Source organism: Schistosoma haematobium, chromosome 1 (assembly GCF_000699445.3).
Source record: "Schistosoma haematobium chromosome 1, whole genome shotgun sequence".
In the NCBI taxonomy this organism is placed as follows: Eukaryota; Metazoa; Platyhelminthes; class Trematoda; order Strigeidida; family Schistosomatidae; genus Schistosoma; species Schistosoma haematobium.
Window position 1 is genome coordinate 46,107,364 of NC_067196.1, and position 23,070 is coordinate 46,130,433.

Sequence of the window (23,070 nt, forward strand, 5' to 3'; positions counted from 1 at the left end):
GACACAAAAACGTACGAAAATGTTTCAAAGAATTAAGTGAATCTATCAAATAGGTTTAAATCTCAACGATTGTCTGGTCTATTTTTCAAGTAAAAAAACCTAATTATCAAAATCATGATAAATAGTTTAGAATAAAATCAAAATTAACTCTAAAGATATGAGTGACCAGTTAAATACTTCGTTTAGTGATCTGAATCATGAACTGATATCAGTTAAGCAGAAATTTAAAACCAAGAGGCAGTGGACAGTTGTTCCGTCGTAGTATGGAACACCTCGGCAGTGCTCATTCAGGACCACTCCAAGGATTGAACCCAAGATCTTTGGGTCCCGTGACGACCGTTTACACTTTGGACAACAGAACCAGCACACAATGGCTAATAACTGCTCAGTGTTTCCTGATTAAGATCAATCCGTAATGTTAACTATGAAACCAAATAACTTTCACAGTCCTCATATAGTAATGAATGATATATTATTAAAAGAGACAACCCAGTATTAATAAAGTGAATGGTTTTATGCTCAAAATAAACCACTAATTACGGTTGATTTAAAGAGATACTTTTCTTTTCAAATTTATTGGATACGTGATCAATTTAGCAACTTAGTACATAGATTATTCTGAATATTTCCTGAATAGAAAACAGTTTTGTAAAGTTAAAAGAAAATGTTCCCTAATAATCAACTAAAATGAAGAGAACTGAAGCCAATCATTTAATGATATTTGTTTATTTCTTTTTGTTTATACACCTATGTGTATATTACAGCATTTGATTATTTAATGTATCAATAATCAAATAACTTGAAAATGGTCATTCTTGTATACAAATTAATTTATGAAATGTTTACAATAGTATTTTGCATCCTATACCATTTACTCAATCTTTTATAGTATAAAGCTTCTATTGAATAACAACACTATTATTTGTGAATTGACCATTAAAAATTTAATAATGCTTTTGCAATATCATTTCACTGGTTGAAATCATGAGTCAATTGAAGCTGGACCACCATGGAAAACCTGGAAGCACTGGACGGCCATTCCGTCCTAGTATGAGACTCCTCTGCAGTGAGCATCCACGATCCCCCTCGAGATTCGAACCCAGGACCTATCAGTCTTGCGCACGAGCGCTTAACCATTAAACCACTGAGCCAGCATCTAACCGTGTTAATTTCTAACTTAAACCAATCCACGAAATTGTGCCACCGTCACCATTGTCTTCAGTGAACTGATATGTCACAACGGACCTGGTTGAACTCCACTGGTCACGGCTTATCACTAGAACTCCAGGAGAATCTCTTGAAGTCAGTCACTAGTGAGCAGGTGATTATTATTATCAGAATGGGTTTTGTGGAGATTCTTAGAAATTTCACTGGTTGAAATCATGAATCAATTGAAATTTCTAAAACTCTCCACGAAACCCATTTTAATAATAACACCATTTCAATCGAATATTGATTTAAGAAAGGTAACTGTTTTTTTTATAAATAAATCTTCATTGAAATTTTGTGATAATTTCATCAGAAACAAAAAGATATTCTGAGTATATTATAATATGTTATAATCTATAGATAAATGAAATCTTATTTTTATCACTTTTCTTTCTACATCTTATTAACTGTAATAATTTGAACTATGAAGCCATTCAAGAATAATAATGCTAATGATCTATCTCAGTAAATTATTCTCAATATGTTTCGTGGTTCTTAGCACAAACTAATAACAGAGAGTTTAACTTAATTTAATTTAATAACTAAAATAGATATTGGTAAAAATAACTTGTGAAATTGTTTTATCTAGCAATTATTTTTCAGTTCTATATTTGTAGTAAAATGAAACATTTAGCCTACAGAGTGCTAAGTATAAATGGCTGAAATTATGAGTTAATTAAAGCTAGACCACCATGGTAAACCTGGAAGCATTGGATGACTCAATGGTCTAGAGGTTAAGCGTTCACACGCGAGACAGATAGGTCCAAGGTTTGAATCCCGCGAGCGGGATCGTGTATGTGCACTGCCCAGGAGTCCCATACTAGGACTAAACAGCTGTCTAGTGCTTCCAGGTTTTTCATGGTGGACTAGCTTTAACTGACTCATGATTTCAACTATTAAATTACTAAAAATCTCCACAAAACCCTCTTTTGATATAATAATTGTTATTCATATGAATTATATCTAAAAATGTTCAAAAATATGAACTGAGTAAGAATAAAACAAATTAAAACAATTTACATTTAAAAACGTATATCACCATGTGATTATTTGTCCGCTTTTCGTAATTCACTCTTAGTACAACCAAAACAAAATTATAGTAATAAAATGATCCAAGATTTTATTGTGTTTTTTTCTTATCGATAATTATAGATAAAATATTGAAGAAAATTGAAGAGAATTAAAGTAAACAGTCATTTCGAATACTGAATACATTTAACCTTTTAGGCCGAATTGTATTTCGTACACTTGAGTAAGAAGAAGCTATCTGAAAACTAGATTTGTTTATACCTATCCATAGGTATATTTATTATGAAAAGATTTCATGATGATATTGGTTTTATGATATTTAAGAAGTAACACAAATCAGTATGGAAATATTCAACATATTGATAGTTGTTTTTCTTGCACATTTGCATTTAATCTAGGCAACAGTAGAATAGAATAATCTATAAGGTTTTAAGGAGATTGTCATTGCTAACTGATATAAAGTGTAAGAAGATTAAAAAACTAGAGGAAGAGTGAGAACTATACATCCAACTACATTTAATTATCACATCAATTACGATGAGACTCAGCACTTAATTCTGAATCCATGAGTTCATCTTTTCCAAATTCCTCTAATTTACAGCATCTTTTAACCAGTTAATTTCGTTGGTCGATTGCTGACAGCAACTGGCATAGTAGTAAACGAAAATACAAGTGGGGACAATCGAACGTATTTGAATAAAAAAATTATAGAACGTCTAAATAAAATCTGATAACCACACAGTAAATACTTCATTTGCAAAATGTCAGTCAATCGTCTCAGACTTCATTGTTTCTTCGTTTCTACGGCAATCGTTCTCTGTTCTCGTTCTCTTTTCTCCGATCTTCTTAACCTTCTATCTCCAGGCATTTCACTTTCGACTCATGATACATACTACTTATAACTGTCGACATCAGTAGCACACACCGAAACGTAATTAGCATCAGTATAAAAATTCATATAATTCCTTTCGAAGCTAATCATTACGAGGCAACCATTTTGAAAGTGATGGAATTTATTTAATGGATTAGTTCGGAAAGGAGATTTGGAAAAAACAAGTTCTTGGCCAAGTATCTTTTGGTTTTGTAAAATATGCACAATTTTAATTTAATGATAACAAATTACTTTTTAGGCAGAGACTGAAATAAATAATTCTGGTCGTAAGTCAGCTTCCATTTATAGTGCCTGAGGAAATTCTGACATGAAAATATCCTGTTTGCTTAGAGAACTGAATGTTCAATGTCCAGTTTCATTGAATGTGATAGGTTCATAATGTCTATCAAACACCTATCTGGTACATTCTGGTTTTTAATTGTTCCCCAGATGGCATCAGGTTAAGGTAAAAAATTATTTAAAATGGTTGCATGGTTGGATAGAGATAGGGTTCAATCACTTGTTAGTGATCATTTACCAAGGAGTGACTAGTTGAATAGCATCTTTTCTATTCAGGCTGTTCGTATTAGCCCATATACTGAGTGCTTCTGCTATCAGTCTTTCTTTATATGTGCCAAATCCTTTTTTGAAGCATTTTGGTCCCTTCGAAGTTGATCTTGTGTCCTGCTTCTAATGCATGTAACGCTATCACCGACCTATTGCCAAGTTTATTTATATTAATCGAGGGTTTCGGAACATGTTTCGAACAAAATTTGCGTTACTACAACCTCATCCAACTGTCTAGATATTTCACCCACATAATCTGCATTGCAGTCGTGACACTTGATCTCATAGACAACACTCTGTTGTTCTTTCCTTAGAAACCTAACCTTAACTTTGAATAATGTTAATCTTATGGTATCACTTACTCGAAAATACACTCTTCTATTATGTTTGTTTAGAATCCCCTTAATTTCTTTTGATGTGTCTTTGAGGTATGGGATGACCACGATGTTCATCCATTTCCTCGGTGATGAAGCCAAAAGCAGCTGTAAGTATGAGGGATGGTAACTAATAAATTAAGAATGGTAAATCGTATAGCAGTAGCCAATGAATCAAATGAAAGCTTATGATGAGAGCTATATATATATATATATATATATATATATTTACAGGCTACATTTAAGAAAGTTCTAAATTGTGCCAATAAACTGATTAGTGAATTTCTGTCTCAATTAAGGCATTAAATTCTTAGTAATTTATTTGGAGAAAATCAGGTTGAAAATCAATTCTTTCTATTTAGCTTGACAGAGAAATTTCTCGTTATTACTAATTGAGACGACTGTCATATTTTGTACATATCAACTTATATATATATAATGTAGTTACTTAGTAATTATCCAATGAGTATATATGTAATGATAGTTCATAAATGATTTTTAATAGTTATCATTCATTCATTCCTTGGTGGACTTCAGAAGAATCAAAGGTAAGAAACCAAGAGTACATATTACCACCAATGAATGCAATTACAACTCTCAGTACCTATGAAATATAAATTAATATAATACGGAGTTTTCATTTAGCTTTAAAATACATTAAAAAATGTCCTCATTTACTGCTATGTAATGGTTTGGTTGTTTGAAATATCTATACTCAATACATATCTTCATTACAAACGATTATTAGAATCGGAACAAAACATTTAACATTCAGGAAATAATCCAATTCGGAATCTGATAATAGACGTTTCTTATCTAAAATTATTCATATAAGCAAGGCATATCACACTTTATAACAGGATCAAATAAAAGTAAATATTTAAAAGTGAGTGTTGAACACTTCTAAACTTCCAACTACTATTTAATTGCACAATATGAAGAATGTGGATAAGACCTTTTTAAATATAATCTCTTTAGCCATACAACTGACATTGAGTTCCTCAGAAATGTTTTAAATTATAACACATTTACAAGGATAATAAAACATATGCTTTCTATGAAAATACTAAATTAGTTCTCTTGTAAAGTTAAGTTCTATTATAAATAGTCACCTGTCTGAAAAATAAAAGTATATCAAACTAGTTACTGTATTTCTGTATGATAATACACCATCACTATTCAGTTATTCGAATAATGAGATGAGAAGACAAAAGTTATAGGAATAATATGATATATTTACGCGATACATTTCGAACAATCTGATCATGCATTTACTTGTTAAGACATTATATACGAAAAATAAATGGTCGATCAGACAAATGAAAATGTAACGGGAATCAAAGATAATAAAAAGTACACAATGTGGAAACTACGCTGGTTAATAAATCAGTAATATCAGGGTAGGTTAATGGTAAGAACAAATTGCTTTTGAGTACATATAGTGGGTTTCAATCTTTGTATAGCTAAGACTTCAATAGACCTTGGTAGTTGACCTTTTATTTTTCAAATATCTTAACAAGTATATGTATGGTCAGACTGTTTGAAATGTATTGCGCAAATATGTCACATAATTCTGATAACTTTTTTCTTCTCATCGAATCATCCAAATTTATCAAAGGGACCAAATGCTTTAAAACAAATTTCATGTAAAGTCTAGCCATGCAATTGAAATGGACTGTATGAAGTGATGATTTAGCTAAAAGTTAGTTGTAGTAAAATAAAACGTCACTAAAACGTTGTAGAATAAATACATTGTTAGTATTGTTACTTCATTGTAAAGACTTTCAGAAGTTTCTGTATCCTTGTTAACGTGATCAAAATGACATAAATTTATTCAAATTAGAACTTCAAGATAGATGTGTTTATTCTGGGATATTGAGGCCACAAATCAATCCAAGTTAATCATCATCATCATCCTTTTTTCTTTCATAGATAACTAAGAGGTCATCCACATATCTCTTATAAGGGGACATGTTTTCGATTAGATCTTCAGCTAGATGTTCAACATTTACCATAATTGTGTCAGCGAATAAAGGTCGTGATGAACTAACCATAGCAACTCCATAGATCTGGCTAAAGTATTCACCACCAAATGTGAACTGGACTTTGTCAGTGAGTATAATAGAAAATCTTTAAGAATTTTTTAAATGAACATGTATTGTAATTTTGTTAATAGATACAAAGTTCCATAAAATATCAATAGTATTTTTGAAAGGTACATTTGCGAACATGGAATTCACGTCAGATGAATACATTGTCTGTCCCTTGATATTAATATCATCTAAATAATCGACCAACTCAAAATAATCCCTCAGAGAACAATTATATAAACGCCTTTGAATAGGATCCAGTAATTTAGCTATGTTATGTGTAGACGATTGACGTATTGATAAAATTGGGCGTACAAGAATGTTTGATTTGTGAATTTTAGGTATTCCATATAAATTAGGATATTCAGAACCCATAGGTTTTAGAAAATTAAATTGTTTATCAATGATATTCAAGTGTACCAGTTTCACTAGGCTTGATTTTACTCTTCCCTCTAGTTTAATAATACCTTCAAATTAGACATTAGACATGAACTTACTTTCAGTACTAGGGACGGATGTCTTACTTTTACATTCACATTTGTTTATGATAACCGTACCTGATCTTTTGTCAGGGTTCAGGAGAAATATCAAGGTTTGTTCGTAGTTCCTTTAGTGACTTGAAATGCTTAGAAATCAATACCATTCGGTTTAGCCTTTTACAAATTCTGATTATCTAAAGACGTATGGACTAGGGTTCTCAGTTGATCGTAGAGGTTTTCAAACTGGGCAATAATCTCTATGATCAACCGGTTATACTAGTCTCTACTTCTTTAGATAATCAAAGTTGATGGGTATAGCTATGATGATTAGAAGTATTCGACTTATTGTATTAACTGGGAATTCCCGAAATAGTGCAATTTACAGAATGTAGAACTAGATGGGCATAAATAAACATAATACACTTGAAACTCAAAATCAGAGGGTAATCAAGTACAGAAAAATCATTGGTTCGGACAAATACCACAATAGCACATCAATTTTATAAACCTGGAGCAAAGCAGAGAAGAATAAACTTAACGCTGTTCAAAACCGCATCAGTTTTATGTGAAGAGGAGAGTAACAAGCAGCTCCCTTTCTCAGACATATTTATAAGTAGAAGAGAAGATGGTTCAAACAAACTATCTATTTTTAGAAAGCCAACTTGGATAGGTCCGTACCTTAGTTACCATATTTATTGCCCACTTTAGTATAAAAGGGTTTCATAAGGAGCTTGATTAACGGGTTTGATCGTATTTCCACAAATGAGGCTATTGGTGACGAACTAAGATTAGTGAACAAAAAATTAATGAAGAATGGTTATCCTCGAAAATTCACAAATCGATGGATAAGTCATGGCATGGTGAGACCTACAACATCTTTAGCACAATAAAGCCTGTCCGTATCATCTTATCATTGAAAGGTGAGTTAAGTGGCTTTTTATTGAAGTAAAGGCTTAAATCAACTCTTAATAAAACGTACTACTCAGTGAAGGTTATTACCAATGAAAACCCAGATCCGTACTTCACTGAAAACGTAAAAGGCATGAAAACGATTAGGTCAAATATTAGTGTGTCTACCAATTTGAATGTCTGTGTGGCCTCGCATACATAGGGAAGAATAGTCGTCATCTCTAAATTAGGGTGTTTGAGAATTTACCGAAATGGTACTTGGGGGGACGGCAGGGGTCAAACTAATCGACCACTGGGTTCCCTTCTTGAGGCACACTAAAATCTCCTAGATGTGTACGCTTATATATATGAATCGCTTGAGTCTCGGCTTGTGTAGTTTATGTATGTAGGTTTATGTAAAGGGTACGCGCATAGGTATGCGCAAGTAATGTAAGCTGAAAAACGTATGTCCTATGCTCAATGAAATCATCGGCCTTATCTTTTAGGTCGAAAACAATAAAAAGTATGGTAGCAAATATTAGGGAGAGGTGACCATCAACCTCCTCTAGAAGAATGCTAACGGCTATGTGTATGTCATGAAGTCCAGAGCCGGAAGTCTTTGTGCCATTGGTGATGCGTAAGTGATATCCAGTTGTAGAAAATATGTTCTAAGGGAGCGGTGACCATCTATCCTCCCAAGTGGGTAAAAATACCTATATGTATGCTATAGGATGCGTGAGTGAAATTTGTGTGTTGTCGTTGTGCATGTAACGTGTATTTGCTCACAGTTTAAGTATACCAGTGTGCACAAAAAGTGATGCATGGGTGAAAACTCATGTGCCACCGATATGTATGTAGACTATACTTGCCAATGATGTGACGTCCGTGCGTCAAAACCTAGTGTAACGATTACCCATAAAACCACATCCACGTGGTGGGTTTGTGAGCCTTTTAAAACGGAAACCATTTCTAGAAAAGCCAATCGGTTTTACTGGTTAAGACTCTACTTCTGTGGAACATTGACCTAAATGATTACAAAAACAAATAGTATCAAATGACCCAATAGGAGTAGATGATAAACATCCATCGTCCTCTACTGCCGAACATATAGTTGAAATAGGTCATTTTGTGGTGTTTGTCAATAGGGTTTATTAAGGTTTTGGTCTTAAAGAAATTCAAAAACCCTCTCGTATTCAAAAACAGTCCTTTTTTCACCTTAAAACTATCCTGTTAATATTAGTTCATTATCCAGCGTGGTGCGCTTCACATTGTTTTTACATTATTTTCTTTATTATCTTTGTTTCCGCTTATCCTCCATTTGTTTATATTTACTTTATTTGACTGGTAAATCCTAGGATTCAGTATAAGTTGAGAGTTAAATTATTTACAAACAGTATGATAACTAGATCAGGCCATTTGATGGTTAACATTTAAGTAGGATCATTTACTTGATGACAATTTTCCACTTTACAAATACTCAACAAATCCCTGATAACACTTAGACAAGTAAAGAAATCGTGGAAATAGATAAATACCAAATAAATCTACTTTAAAATGTTTTCTAGATACATCCTTCAACAATAATTGGGATCTGTTGATCTTATTATGAGTTATAACAAATAAACTAATTGTCTTTTTTAATAGTTGAATTCATGAGTCGACCACCATGGAAAACCTGGAAGCACTGGACAGCTGTTTCGTCCTAGTATGGGACTCATGATCAGTGCGTATCCACGATCCCGCTAGAGAGATTGTTTTCAGTATATGACCAAAGAACAGAAAAAAAATACTTGAACCATGATAATCTGTTTACTCTTCATTACCATCTATACTCTCCATCAACCTCCTTAAGTAAATTGATCGATATTAGTTAACACGGTTAGATGCTCTTATTATATTTTTAAAAGTTGAATTAATTCTTGCTCATCATTTCAGATTCTATCAGCGATGATGAAAATCAAATGCATAGTTACTTACTGACAACCTTAGGTCTCTTAATGGAATAATATATGCATTTAGTGACTGAGCGTTACTTAAATACAAAATAAAGTTTATTACCTTCACATTTCAAAACCAACGAGAAGAAACTTCGATTTTTTTTCTTGAATGTAGACATTTACCTTAACATAACAAATGCTTAACAACTGAAATAAATGATTTACAAACTAATATTTACTCGAAAACATTTTCCTAAGCTACTTAGTATTATATTTCTACAACTTACTATAGTAACATCGATAAATTATTTTTATCACTAGTTAGTTGGAAAACACTTTCTTTTTGAACTAAGCTTTAAAACAGACTGAATAAGTATATATTCAAGTAAGTGAAAATTAGTCATTAGAAACATTTCGTGATTTACAATGTATAAGGTAAACGTTTTCGCTTTCGGCTGAATTCCTACAATGATCTACTATTTCTCTCTCTGTTTAGTACACAACCGTCCACAGATGTATCCACTAGATTATATACCTACACTTATTAATGACATTTCAATGAATTTTTTAGTAACATTATTTATTTTATAATACTAAGGCTGTAGTGTTGATGTGTAGGCGTGTATAAATGTACTGCTTACATAGATACATTTACATCTGCCTGTATATTATTCACTACGCTATAAGTGAGCTACTATTGTGTATGTTACGTTATTACACTGTTAGCATCATAAAGTGTTTTTGTAGCATGAAAATTATTCCTATTTCTTTTTTGTAGGAGACTTTTTGGTTTAATAACCATCAGCTGAATACATTTAAAATATCACTGAAAAAAAGAAAAGAATCAAATAGCTGCTTTGTTTTAGCTTAGAATTCATCAGGAGTGCATCCACACGATCATGATAATCATTATATTTCTGAACACTGACTGTAAATTAAGTGGCGTAAATTTTTCTAACATTCTGTCTGTTTGCGCTTGCTCACTAAAGTTTGCAGACAGAAAAAAACTTCTTTAGTCCTCTGTGTTTTTCAACAGTTCTTCAAAAAATATAAATTTGTGGTGGAAAGTATCCGAAACGTTACAAAAGTATCCACAAAATTATATATATATCACAACATATTTAAGCATAAACATTTATTGTTAACATAATGTTTAAAAAGCCTATCTCCCCAAATTTTAAAATTTAGAATATATTTCACTAAAACAACCGAATAAATCTTTTAATGTGTCTAAATGACTGACCAACTACTTATCTATTTGTTTATTTATCTCTTTGTGTCAAATGTCTTATGGAATAAAATAGTCATATATTTACTTTAGTCTCAATGCATGTTTCATTACAAAATGGTTTAGGTCACAATTGTTACCGGTATAATAATCGTTTTGATGTTAAATTAAATTATGACTGAATAGGTTCATGTTATGAATAATGTTCAGACAATCTTAATATTGACTGACAACTAACACTTTTTTATAGTACTGCTTAGTATAATTTTGATAATCATATTTGATTGAACTAAACGTCTTTGGTTTGCGAACGCAGTTTATCTGGATATTATTAAACCGTTTACAGAACGTTTTATAATGGACCCCGCTTGTGAAGATTCTGAGTTCGAGTCCCGTGTACTGGGTCGTAGGTGTGCACTACTAGGATGAACCGGCCATCCAGTGCTTCCTGGTTTTCAATTATTGTCGAACATTGATCGACTCATTATTTCACTAATATATATAAACTACTTGGAGTAACATTACAGTCGACTTCCAGAAGAGATTTAGAGCACCTTAAATTTTGTTAAGCATTATAAGTGTGCGCACTTTCATTAACATCAAGGCCGTATATAAGCTGACAACAAAGTCCATATTCACAATAAAATAATGGTATATTTGTGACATCTTAACCAGTAGAAATTAAATTTTCTACCGTTTCTTAATTTTATTTAGGTCGCTTCTTCAGAGTAAATTAATAAAGTTTAAAAAGCCATATTGATTGGTATACGATCAATCTTTATTCTTTATTGTATGCCTTCAATCCTATTTACATGTAAGTAAATATGTTATAGAGATCAGTCTTTTGTGAATGAAAATAACCAAAAATCTCATACAGTGACTTAAGTCCCATTCACTATATAGTATATAGCCGTGTCATCTGGCATGGTTAATCATATATCTTCTTAACTAACAATTTTTTACAACGTCCTTCTACTCACATTACAAATAGTGTTAATATTTTCAAATATCATGCTGCTCAGGAGTAGTTTCATCTATGTACTTATATTTTCATTAGTTATTTTGTGCTTTCCAATTGCTTAAAATTAGTTGCTTGATTTATAACTATTATTTAGGTATAATTAACTTTTTCTATTCATGAATGAGTCATTCGTTGTTGAGATGCTGAAGAAAGAACAAGAAATTTATGTAATAAGTTTATAGATCTGTAAATACTCACTTTTATCAATGCTACCGTTTATTTTATTTCAGTATAACTCAAAATCAACTTCTATTATGTTACGATCGTATGTCAATTAAGGCGTTTTAACAGTGACATTGCTTGATAAGATAAATATTTAGTTAACTCAGTCACTAAAGGATTATATATTTTCATGGTTTAAGTAACAAATACACATTAACTAGATCAATATTGGAAACGTGGCGGGACTGGATGGTTATTTTATCTTACTATGAAGCTCCTCATGAGTGAGGATTTGTGGTCCCATATGCAGGAACTGAACCTAGGAACTTTTATATCACGTGCAAGCGCTTAACCTGTAAATCACTGAGCCAACATCCAACGGTTTACATGTTTAATTGCGAGACAGAAGGTCCTGAGTTCGATTTATGTATGCGAAGTCGTGAATGCTCACTGACGAGATGTCTCATACAGTGACGAAACTGTTTTCCCGTCTCACCATGTTTTGAATGTTGGTCTGACTGAGATCAACTCGTGATTTAAACTATGAAAATTTCACGATTTCTACAAACCCAACCATACCAATGATTACATAGTGATTAAAGTTGATATGATACTAACTAGAAGCAAAGATTATTGGGAAATGTCTATACATACATTATAAAGAAAAACTGTGCAAAATCGTCTAGCTACCCTCCCATTCTATAACACAAAGATCCTCATAATTTTACCGACAAAATCGATTCCATAATTTAATTTCATATTTAATTTTTTGTTTTCTAGTTTATAGCATCAGATCAGATAATTTCTACATTTCGTACAACATTTAACATCTGGATCTGATCAAAAGCCAGCGTAGGAGTGTATTAGTCTATCCTAAAATCATCTGTAGATAATTTCTAAAACGTGAATTAAAAACCAGTCAATTAAGACATTTTTCGTATACATTTAGCTTTGTCACTGAGTTGTCCCGAAATATTCTTTTCTACTTATTAACATGATCCTTATTAAAAAAAACTATTATTAGACTGATGAATGTTCGATCGTCTAATCACGAATAAAACTTTATGCCTAACTGATTTATCTGAATATTTATGCATAATTAGAATCACTTAGAATCACGTTTCACTTTATTCATCTAACTTGGTAAAACTGTATTACAATCTGATTTAATATTGAAAATATTGCGAATACAATCCTTTTGTTAATTGAATCGGATTTAATTAAATTATATTAAATATTTATTCCACTACATGTAAACATTAGACTAAACCTACTTTGGAACACTATACATGGTTCATTTTGACCTGATTAACGATCCCATTGTTTCCATTGATGTCATTGACATTCATTTCAGAAGTTTATTTTATATATATTGAAAGCCTGGATTTTAGATGTATTCTAAGTTTCCAATGTCTGTAAAAATCAGCTTTGGAATAAATATTGTCTCAAATGTTCAAATATAGGTCGATAAATAAATACATACAAGTATATTTCTTGGTATTAGCCAATTTAGATTATATTTGTATGATATACCGGTTGCTTCACATAGTACCATAAATTAGTATACCTACTTTTGTATTTATGTGGCAAGAATAAACAATTCTCTCAACAATAAATAAACACTTTTCGAAGCTGCGATTGCACTTTTGTCTGGTCCTGCAATTCATTCATAACAAGCAACCGGTATTTTTGAATTTTCAAATAGTTTACGTCACACTTTAAAATGTATTGATGATTACAAAATGCTTCATTACGTAATGGTACGGTTTACTTTGTAATAAAATGTGTGAAATAAGGAATAATGTTTAAATTGTGAAACAAGTTTTCACAACATAAAATAAATGAATTTTGTTTCAATCACATTTAGCCGTTTATTAAGATGTAGTTCATAAATAAAACACCTTAGTAAATAATGAGAAAACAAATGAATTCTGTCGATTGTAAATGTTAAACAATGGTCTAAATTAGAGATATTTCTTTCATCAATGAATGCCATAGATTAGAAAACTCATAAAGTATGGTACAAATGAGTTACAAGTTTTGAGATTTTAGGACAATGAGCTAATATAGTGTCTTACCGAAAATCAAACCATAAACTTTAGGTCGTTCGGCGACCACACACTGATCAGCTCTGTTCTTCAGCTAGTACCTATTTACTACACAAAATATCACTAGGGTATACATTTTTTGAGAAAAGAAAACTGTCAGTTCAGCAAAGCTAATAATTAGATTGTCTAACTTCCTAAACTGTAAAGATATACATAACTAAGCTTGTAAATGCTTTCATGTTGTTGGCTTTCTTACTAGGTTAGCTTACCTGTAACTACCACAAACCAATTGCCATTTCTTAGCTTTCATTGAGGAACTATTAGTATACCACATGGGATTCTGTTATTTCTAGTAAAAACTCCAATCATCTCAGTCATACAAATGACTAATTTTTCAGTGACTTTGCTTTAGTTTTAGTCATTAAATCTGTAAAAATTCAATTCAAACAAGTACACCCATAATTGTAAGGCTGTAAAAGTGTGTCGTTCCAACTTATTTCTAATTTACATTATTGAATTATTAAGCAACCTATTTCTGTAGGATGTTTACATTGAGCAACGATATACACTTAATTATCGTAATGTTTTATTTATTTTTATTTTTTTCATGTTTATTTCAGAATTCCCAAGTTTCTCTTCATCAGTTTTCCCTTCTCTTGTATATGGTATGAAAATATGAAAACTTTGGGATTATATCATTGCATTATTCAATATTTCAATAAAAACAGAAACTATTCTATTACTAATAACAAGATGTGTATTTATTTTAATTTAAATCTTATTTTATTATTATTTTTAATTACTTTTAATTTATTATCAAATTCTTTTTTATCATTATGTTCCAATTTACCTAAATCAACAAAATTAACAACTTCTTTGAATACTTTGAATCAATTTAAACATTGTTGTGATGATGGATTAATTGCTGCTCATAGTTTAGATTTACCAATTTTAATAAGTCAAACCAGTGTAACTAATACTGAAACATGTGCAGAGATATTACAATTTGGTACATCAGTGGTTGAAGATGTAAGTTATTTATATGTAAGAATATTTTATATAATAACTATTCAAAATAATGGTGAGACTATAATTTATGGACGACCTTTGAGCGACGTTAAAGTGACCTTGGGGGTGTTCACCTAATAACTTGGACAAAATGACGGTTATAAACCAGTATAAGGAATTAGAATTATAATTTATAGTTGATGGTCAAGGTTAGGAATTACATTTAGGGTTTTCATCACGAACTGGCATCAGCTATAATGCCAAAGCTCTATTTATCCAAATAGATAGGTGAATTTCTCTCTGCAATCCGAGACCTGTTGTCTTATACCTTATTGGTTCGTCCATAAATGATAGTTTTACCTAAATAATTTATGCAATAAATATCATTGAGAATAAATATTTCGCAGTAAACGACGAGTTATTTAGTCGGAAAACGTTTTATTAATTCTTACTACTTGAGTGAAGAAAGTGGATTTATCATTTCATCTAACATTAAATCTAAAATAGTAATCTATTTACATGAAATGCCATTGAAAAAGCGTCATTGTCACATAGTCGAACATAATTAGTTGCTAAATGTCTATATGTAACTAGTCAATCTAAATTAATTAAAACTACGTTAGTCCATGATATAAAGAACTTGTTTTTAAATCTAACATGTTTTAGACATTCACCTGTTTAATCAAATATAGTATCTGATTATAAAATAACGATAATCAGATTCAAGTTATGGTGAAAAATCTTTTTCATGACATCGACGTGCACTTGACTCACGATATTTACAGGCTACATTTAATAAAGTTCTAAATTGTGCCAATAAACTGATCAGAGAATTTCTGTCTCAATTAGGGCATTAAATTGTTAGCAATTCATTTGAAAAAAATCCGGTTGAAAATCAATTCTTTCTATTTAGCTTGACAGAGAAATTTCTCGTTATTATTAATTGAGACCAATGTCATGTTTTGTACATATCAACTGATATATATATATAGTTGATTGTGCTTCTTTCATTATGCTTTCACATTCATGTAGCAAAAACTTATAAGTAATAAACTTTGGATATTGATTGAAATAACTTTCTAAATACTTTCGCTGATAATAATATTAAGCTTAAGAAGAAACATAGTTATTAGAATAATAACTATTATCATTGTTAACACAATTGATTGATCACTGGGTGGTGATCAATTTCATGTACGTCAGATCCCTCTTAGTGCAGATTGAATCTTATCGAAAAAGTTGCAATGTAGACACTAGTCTAGGTGAATCAAAATTGCATGCAATATGTTGAGATAAGATGGTGGTTGGAAGTAGTCAACAAGAAACCCTGTTTTTGACATAGAATTCGTACCATTTGGCACTGATCAGCAATGTTTACTTGTAATATTGAGGGAACTGATACTCCCTGACGGATTGAATCCTATATCACCCAGCTCCACAGTCGGAAACGTTACCACTGATCTATCCGGGCCACGACTGATCTCCTGTATGACTGAGATGTATTTACAATTGATTGATGATCAATCTCATGTATGTCAGTTTCTTCTTAGTGCAGATCGAATCCTATCGACTAGAGTTTCCTGGTGACCACCTTCAACCACCATCTTACAATGTTATATAATATAGCATATAAGGCTAAAAGAACTTTTTCGAAAACGTTTTATCAAATATCACTGAATAGTATGTATTTGGGAATGTCACAACTTGCAAATTCATAAACTTTTTAACATAAAAGTCACTTATCGCTTGTAATCACTCGAAATGAATATCGAATGTAATATTGAATATTTTTTATAGATATAGTTTGCTTGGTCTTAAACAGTAAGACGAATTGATCAAAAACCCCTTACAATACACCTAGCTGACTTTACATATTCATTAGGTAAATTATCTCTTTATATGACTGGATATTGCCTTGTACTGTAATAGATATTCAGTAATTAGAAGTTGTCATCAGAAAACCATGCGTTTAGTTTTAGTCCTATCAGAAATACGTTTCCGACGGTGAATTTTATTTGCAAAGCTCTATAAATTACAATATGAAGTTAGTTGTAGCCTCCATTAGCTCGGATAATAAATGACTATACATTCGTAAGTTCTCCACAAAAGCTGTCTCATCATTTTCAGAACTACTGCTTTACAGTGTGGTCACGTATAAATAGAAACGTTATTCACACCAAGGCAAAAAGATCTTTAGGACATCGACAGTGATAACATTCATTCTTCAGTAAACCATATCTTTTTAAAGTTATAGAACATCAGTTCCCTCAAAATTACAAGTACACATTGTTGACCTGTGCCAAGTAGCACGAAACCTAGGTCAAAAACAGGGTTTTTTTGTTGACTACTTCCAACACCAAATTATCATTGTTAAAGTTCAAAACAAGCTCACCAAACTGTATTCATTATCAAAATGACTATTTATTCCAAAAATTAAGATATCTAATTAAGCATAGAACTTTAGTGTGAAATTCTTTATATCCGTCATTACTTAGTAAATTATATATTTTCGAGTGATTGATACTGATCCTAAGAAAAGCGTTCATTGAACGCAACCGATAAACAATGTGTAATCCATTAATTTTAAAACTATTCTATTGTTATTTGTATTCAATAATGTCCAAATCAAAACAAATCAATCAATTTTTGTCAAAGAGCATATATCTTATTACACAATAATATGCTAAATATAGCAACTCTGCAAAATGTATTAAATACTATTACAAGGGTAATGGCTTTAAAAGTTTTCTGTCAAATGATACATTGTTTCATATTAAACAAACAACTACTGTAAATTAGATTAGATTTTCATCTGCTATAAAACATGTTTTGTTCTACTATTTTAAAAAAATACTAAAATTAGGATGCTGAAAATTTATCTTCAAATCATTTTTGGTGTCAACGTGTTCAACATTTCTGTTGTTTATCAGCTAGAAGATTAAAAGCTTGTCAAATTGGTTCAGATCATGTTATTAAATTTAATTCAAATAATTGTTCGATTGGTGAGTTTAATCATTTAATTGACAAGAGATTAACACCAATCGCTCGGGTAAGTTAAACATGCTATTCTTAAAGTGAGAGTTCTTATATACTGATAAAATATTTAGGTGGAGTTTTATTCTCCGAGTTAGATGGTTCGGTTGTGGAGCTTTTATTGTTTTTCTGAACAATATTATTAGCACAGACTTTAGATAGAATATTATACAACTGCTGACATTGATCATCTCTTTCATAATACTGACTAGATTTCATTTGTCAGTTGATCAATCTTTATAGCTCTTAATTAAAATGAATTGGTATAAATTAGGACAAAAAGATATCCGGGTTGATCTGCTTAGTAATCACATATCCGTATACACAAAACATCGGAATACGAACTGTCGTGAGCTGATTAAAAACAAATAACTAGTTAACATTAAAATTATTCATTGTGATTGAACATACAGGATAGCTTTGCTATTATGTACTAAACTGAACATACCATGACATTTTAATGTCTCTTCAAAAATACCTAGTACTACTTCATTTGGAGTATTTTTTTAATTTTACAATCTAAGGTTGTATTTACTAATTTATTTATAAGTATATGGTTGTGGAGTTTGTTCAGTTTTAATCATGAACCGACCAATGTTAGACTACCATGCTGGATATAAGGTAGTTACTCACCGAAAACAATGGAAGGTGGTCGTGCAATATCGTGAATTGGTTCAAAATAAACATCAACACTATTGGAGGACGGATAAGTGGTTTATAGGTTAAGCGTCCACATGCGAGACCGAATATCCTGGGTTCGAATCCCATATACTAGATCGCGGATGCGCACTTTTGAGGAGATCCATACTAAGACGAACTGGCCATCCAGTGCTTACAGGTTATCAATGGTGATCTAAAATTTATCGGTTCATGATCTCAACAATTTAATTGTAGTTTATTTGAGTATTATAGAGCATTGTATGACTTGAAAATAGTGTGTATAAAGAGTATATTGGTAACTAATAACTACTTATGTAAAGAACTAGAATTATGATTTACAGTTTATGGTTAGGATTAGGAACTAGATTTTGTTGTTTTCATCACGAACTGACATCAGCTATAATGCCGAAATAGTGCTTTGCCAAATGAGTGGATGAATTTTGTGCTAAAATCCGAGACCTGTTATCTCAAATCTGATTGGTTCGTCCATAAATTATAGTGTCGTCGAATATTTAAACTATACAGTCATTAAACTAATAACTTTAAACAATCTGTTAAAGAGAAACACAGAAGTTGAATACTATCAAATAATGGTTGGACCTATGTTTGATGTACACCAATCGATTATTGAACAGAATTTCATGATTATTATATCAAAATCTGTGAAATGATTTGTGTACGACCAGACTAAAAAAATTTTCTTTAGTGTTTTTAAGGTAGTTGAATAAAGTTGAAATTTTCAGGCTATTTTTTGATCAGTTATTGGTGTTTTAGGGTTAAATTATGACATTTACTTATTTCACTCTGATATATTTATTTAAATTCATGAATAATATTAAGTTTTTATTCTCCAGGAATGTTGTCTATGCCAGTTAATATGGCGTAAAAGTTTAATAAATGAAAATAACTTATTCAAAGATAATCCAGAGTCTGTACAAAGTGTTTGCCCCAATGGAAATTGTTGTAATTTTCTTAATAAGAGTAAGTTCAGTATCTTCTAAATGGGAAACGTTTCTTTGTAAACATTGAAAAAAACTACATCCTATATTACACCACTTGATTTTTGAATCATTTTGATTGATGTAATGTTCTATCACTTTTGTAATACATTTCTCATCTACATGAAGGAGGAGGAGTAAAACTTACGACCGAATTAGACTGAAACTTTAGTAGGCTTGCAAAACATCTACCTAATAATCCAATGATTATAGGAACAGATTTCTTAAAGATGGCAATTGTTTTTAACATAAAGACAACCATTGTAAACTAAGACGCACAACATTTCCAACATTATCTTATGTTCAGATCTAATATCAAATAGATAATCAATGAAATCAAAGAGCACTGGATAATTATTGCGTAGTAGTTTGAGACTCCTCAGGAATATGCATCATTTATCCAGCGTTAAAAATAAGAATCGTTATTTGCTGCTATCAGTACAATAAAACTGAACTATGAAATGAGAATACAACTACTCATATCTCCACCTGTGGCGCATATATATTGGCGCTCTCTTGTACCAATATTCATGTGTTCAAATAAATAAATAAATACCTTCATTTAGTTGGTATAGTTGCGCTACAATCATCTACGCAGACAATGATATCTCGCAAATTCTAGATGTAATTGAACTCAACCATAATATCTTCAAATAAGATAAAAGTATTGTCTACAATTCTGTTCGAATAGATTTTACTCTTATTTGAATGAAATTTAGTTATGGTGGACTAATTTAATAAATGCTCCAGAAATTATTCAATTGATTTCCTTTTGTTCCTTCATTCAAATAAATATTTAGTATTAATGGAAGGTAATACAACTTCATCCAAACCATCAATGATCATGTCTGATGATCCTAATGTTCATACAATTATAACGGAATATTTAACTACTACTGAAGAAATTGCTATGTTGATGACCACTTCGTCTACACCAATTACAACGGAAAAATCAGTGGAAATGACTACAAGTACAACCACAACAAAAAAACAAATAATAGACGACGAAGATGACTTTTCGTTCAGTCTTGTTGGTGGCATAGATTTGCCAGATATTTGGGAAGAAACAGATATTGATAATACATCACTAACCAATAAAACTATAAATAACCACACTGCTGATCTAGTTACAGCATCTACTCCTTCTACCAATCTTCCTTCAAAAACTGATACGTCCACTGATGCCACTTCTATTATTTCTGTGGAGTCTACACCGGGGACAACGGTTACTGCCACCACGGCTACTACGTATACTCCTACCTCTGCGAGTACTTTGGCAACCAGCAACCATACCATAACCACCAAATTGTCAAACGAAACGACTCCTACTAGCTTAAAAGAAGTTAGTCAATTGGAAACTATACAATGTCAAGAAAATTTTGTTTGGGATAGCAAACAACAGTTGTGTGTTCGACTAATGTTCTCATGTCCAGTAGGAATGTATCTTAATAAAGAAACAAGGAAGTGTGTTCTTGAATCAACAGATCAATCAGATTGTCCTATAGGTTACAAGTTATCCAGTACGCGAGATGAATGTGTAGGTAAGTAGTAAGAAACTTAAAAAAGATTTGGTTTACTGGAGAATGAATGTTATCACTGTCGATGTCCTAAAGATCTTTTTGCCTTGGTGTGAATAACGTTTCTATTTATACGTGACCACACTGTAAAGCAGTAGTTCTGAAAATGATGAGACAGCTTTTGTGGAGAACTTACGAATGTATAGTCATTTATTATCCGAGCTAATGGAGGCTACAACTAACTTCATATTGTAATTTATAGAGCTTTGCAAATAAAATTCACCGTCGGAAACGTATTTCTGATAGGACTAAAACTAAACGCATGGTTTTCTGATGACAACTTCTAATTACTGAATATCTATTACAGTACAAGGCAATATCCAGTCATATAAAGGGATAATTTACCTAATGAATATGTAAAGTCAGCTAGGTGTATTGTAAGGGGTTTTTGATCAATTCGTCTTACTGTTTAAGACCAAGCAAACTATATCTATAAAAAATATTCAATATTACATTCGATATTCATTTCGAGTGATTACAAGCGATAAGTGACTTTTATGTTAAAAAGTTTATGAATTTGCAAGTTGTGACATTCCCAAATACATACTATTCAGTGATATTTGATAAAACGTTTTCGAAAAAGTTCTTTTAGCCTTATATGCTATATTATATAACATTGTAAGATGGTGGTTGAAGGTGGTCACCAGGAAACTCTAGTCGATAGGATTCGATCTGCACTAAGAAGAAACTGACATACATGAGATTGATCATCAATCAATTGTAAATACATCTCAGTCATACAGGAGATCAGTCGTGGCCCGGATAGATCAGTGGTAACGTTTCCGACTGTGGAGCTGGGTGATATAGGATTCAATCCGTCAGGGAGTATCAGTTCCCTCAATATTACAAGTAAACATTGCTGATCAGTGCCAAATAGTACGAATTCTATGTCAAAAACAGGGTTTCTTGTTGACTACTTCCAACCACCATCTTATCTCAACATATTGCATGCAATTTTGATTCACCTAGACTAGTGTCTACATTGCAACTTTTTCGATAAGATTCAATCTGCACTAAGAGGGATCTGACGTACATGAAATTGATCACCACCCAGTGATCAATCTATTGTACATAACATCGTGCCCGGATATTTCGTGTATAAAAATTTTCATCTTATATACATCCGATAGTCATCAGTTAGTTAAACCGTATGTGGCTCTCAATAAATATGATAGTGTATTGAGGTTTATACATTATTTAGTTCATATATGATTATATTGATTAAATACTTTAAAGAGTTAAATGACTCAGTCTTTAACAGAAACATTTGTTTCCTAATGTGACATTATTCAATGTTTGTTTAGTGGATATACATCGTTTTAAAACAACACATAGAGTGAACAGTTAATGATGTGTCTTCTGACAGAGTAATCACGATCAATATATTTGCCATGTTCGTCTGTAGTATATTACTCAAATATTCATCAGGTAAAATCATACTGAGTTCATGTTCACACATGCAAATATTTTTTGTAGACGTAAAAATATAAAGAATAAATTATTTTTCCATGTTTCAAATCGTAATAAAATTGTATGAAATTTACGTTAAGAATCATGAATAATATTCTTAAAACTTATATTTCTATTTTATTAAAACACATTGTTTGAATAGACATAAATGAATGTATGGAAGGTCTCAGCTCAGGTAGATTACCGTGTGAAGGTGAAGGAACAAGGTGTGAAAATTTACCGGGATCCTACAACTGTTCATGTATTTCTGGATTTTCAATGGCATCAGATGGGACCTGTGTTGGTATGTCGCATATTCGGTTTACTTATAAATTTGACAAACTATCGGTTAGTGTGCTGTTTTAAGGAAAAGTTTTGAAGTACTGTATAATAAATTTATATAGACATATATATAACCTTGATCTGCATTAGTTGTCAAGAT

General features: G+C 31.5%; 1 protein-coding gene across 1 annotated transcript in view; it reads left to right on the plus strand.

The window, feature by feature from the left end:
* FBLN2 (Fibulin 1) overlaps positions 1 to 23,070 on the plus strand; it is a 110,935-nt gene that overhangs the window by 8,230 nt on the left and 79,635 nt on the right. Inside the window, exons 3-7 of the mRNA XM_051208846.1 lie at positions 14,524 to 14,932; positions 17,775 to 17,960; positions 19,459 to 19,585; positions 20,403 to 21,143; positions 22,792 to 22,932. Coding sequence (XP_051074246.1) covers positions 14,579 to 14,932; positions 17,775 to 17,960; positions 19,459 to 19,585; positions 20,403 to 21,143; positions 22,792 to 22,932 — 1,549 coding nt within the window. The 5' untranslated portion in view covers positions 14,524 to 14,578. The remainder of the gene's footprint in view (positions 1 to 14,523; positions 14,933 to 17,774; positions 17,961 to 19,458; positions 19,586 to 20,402; positions 21,144 to 22,791; positions 22,933 to 23,070) is intronic.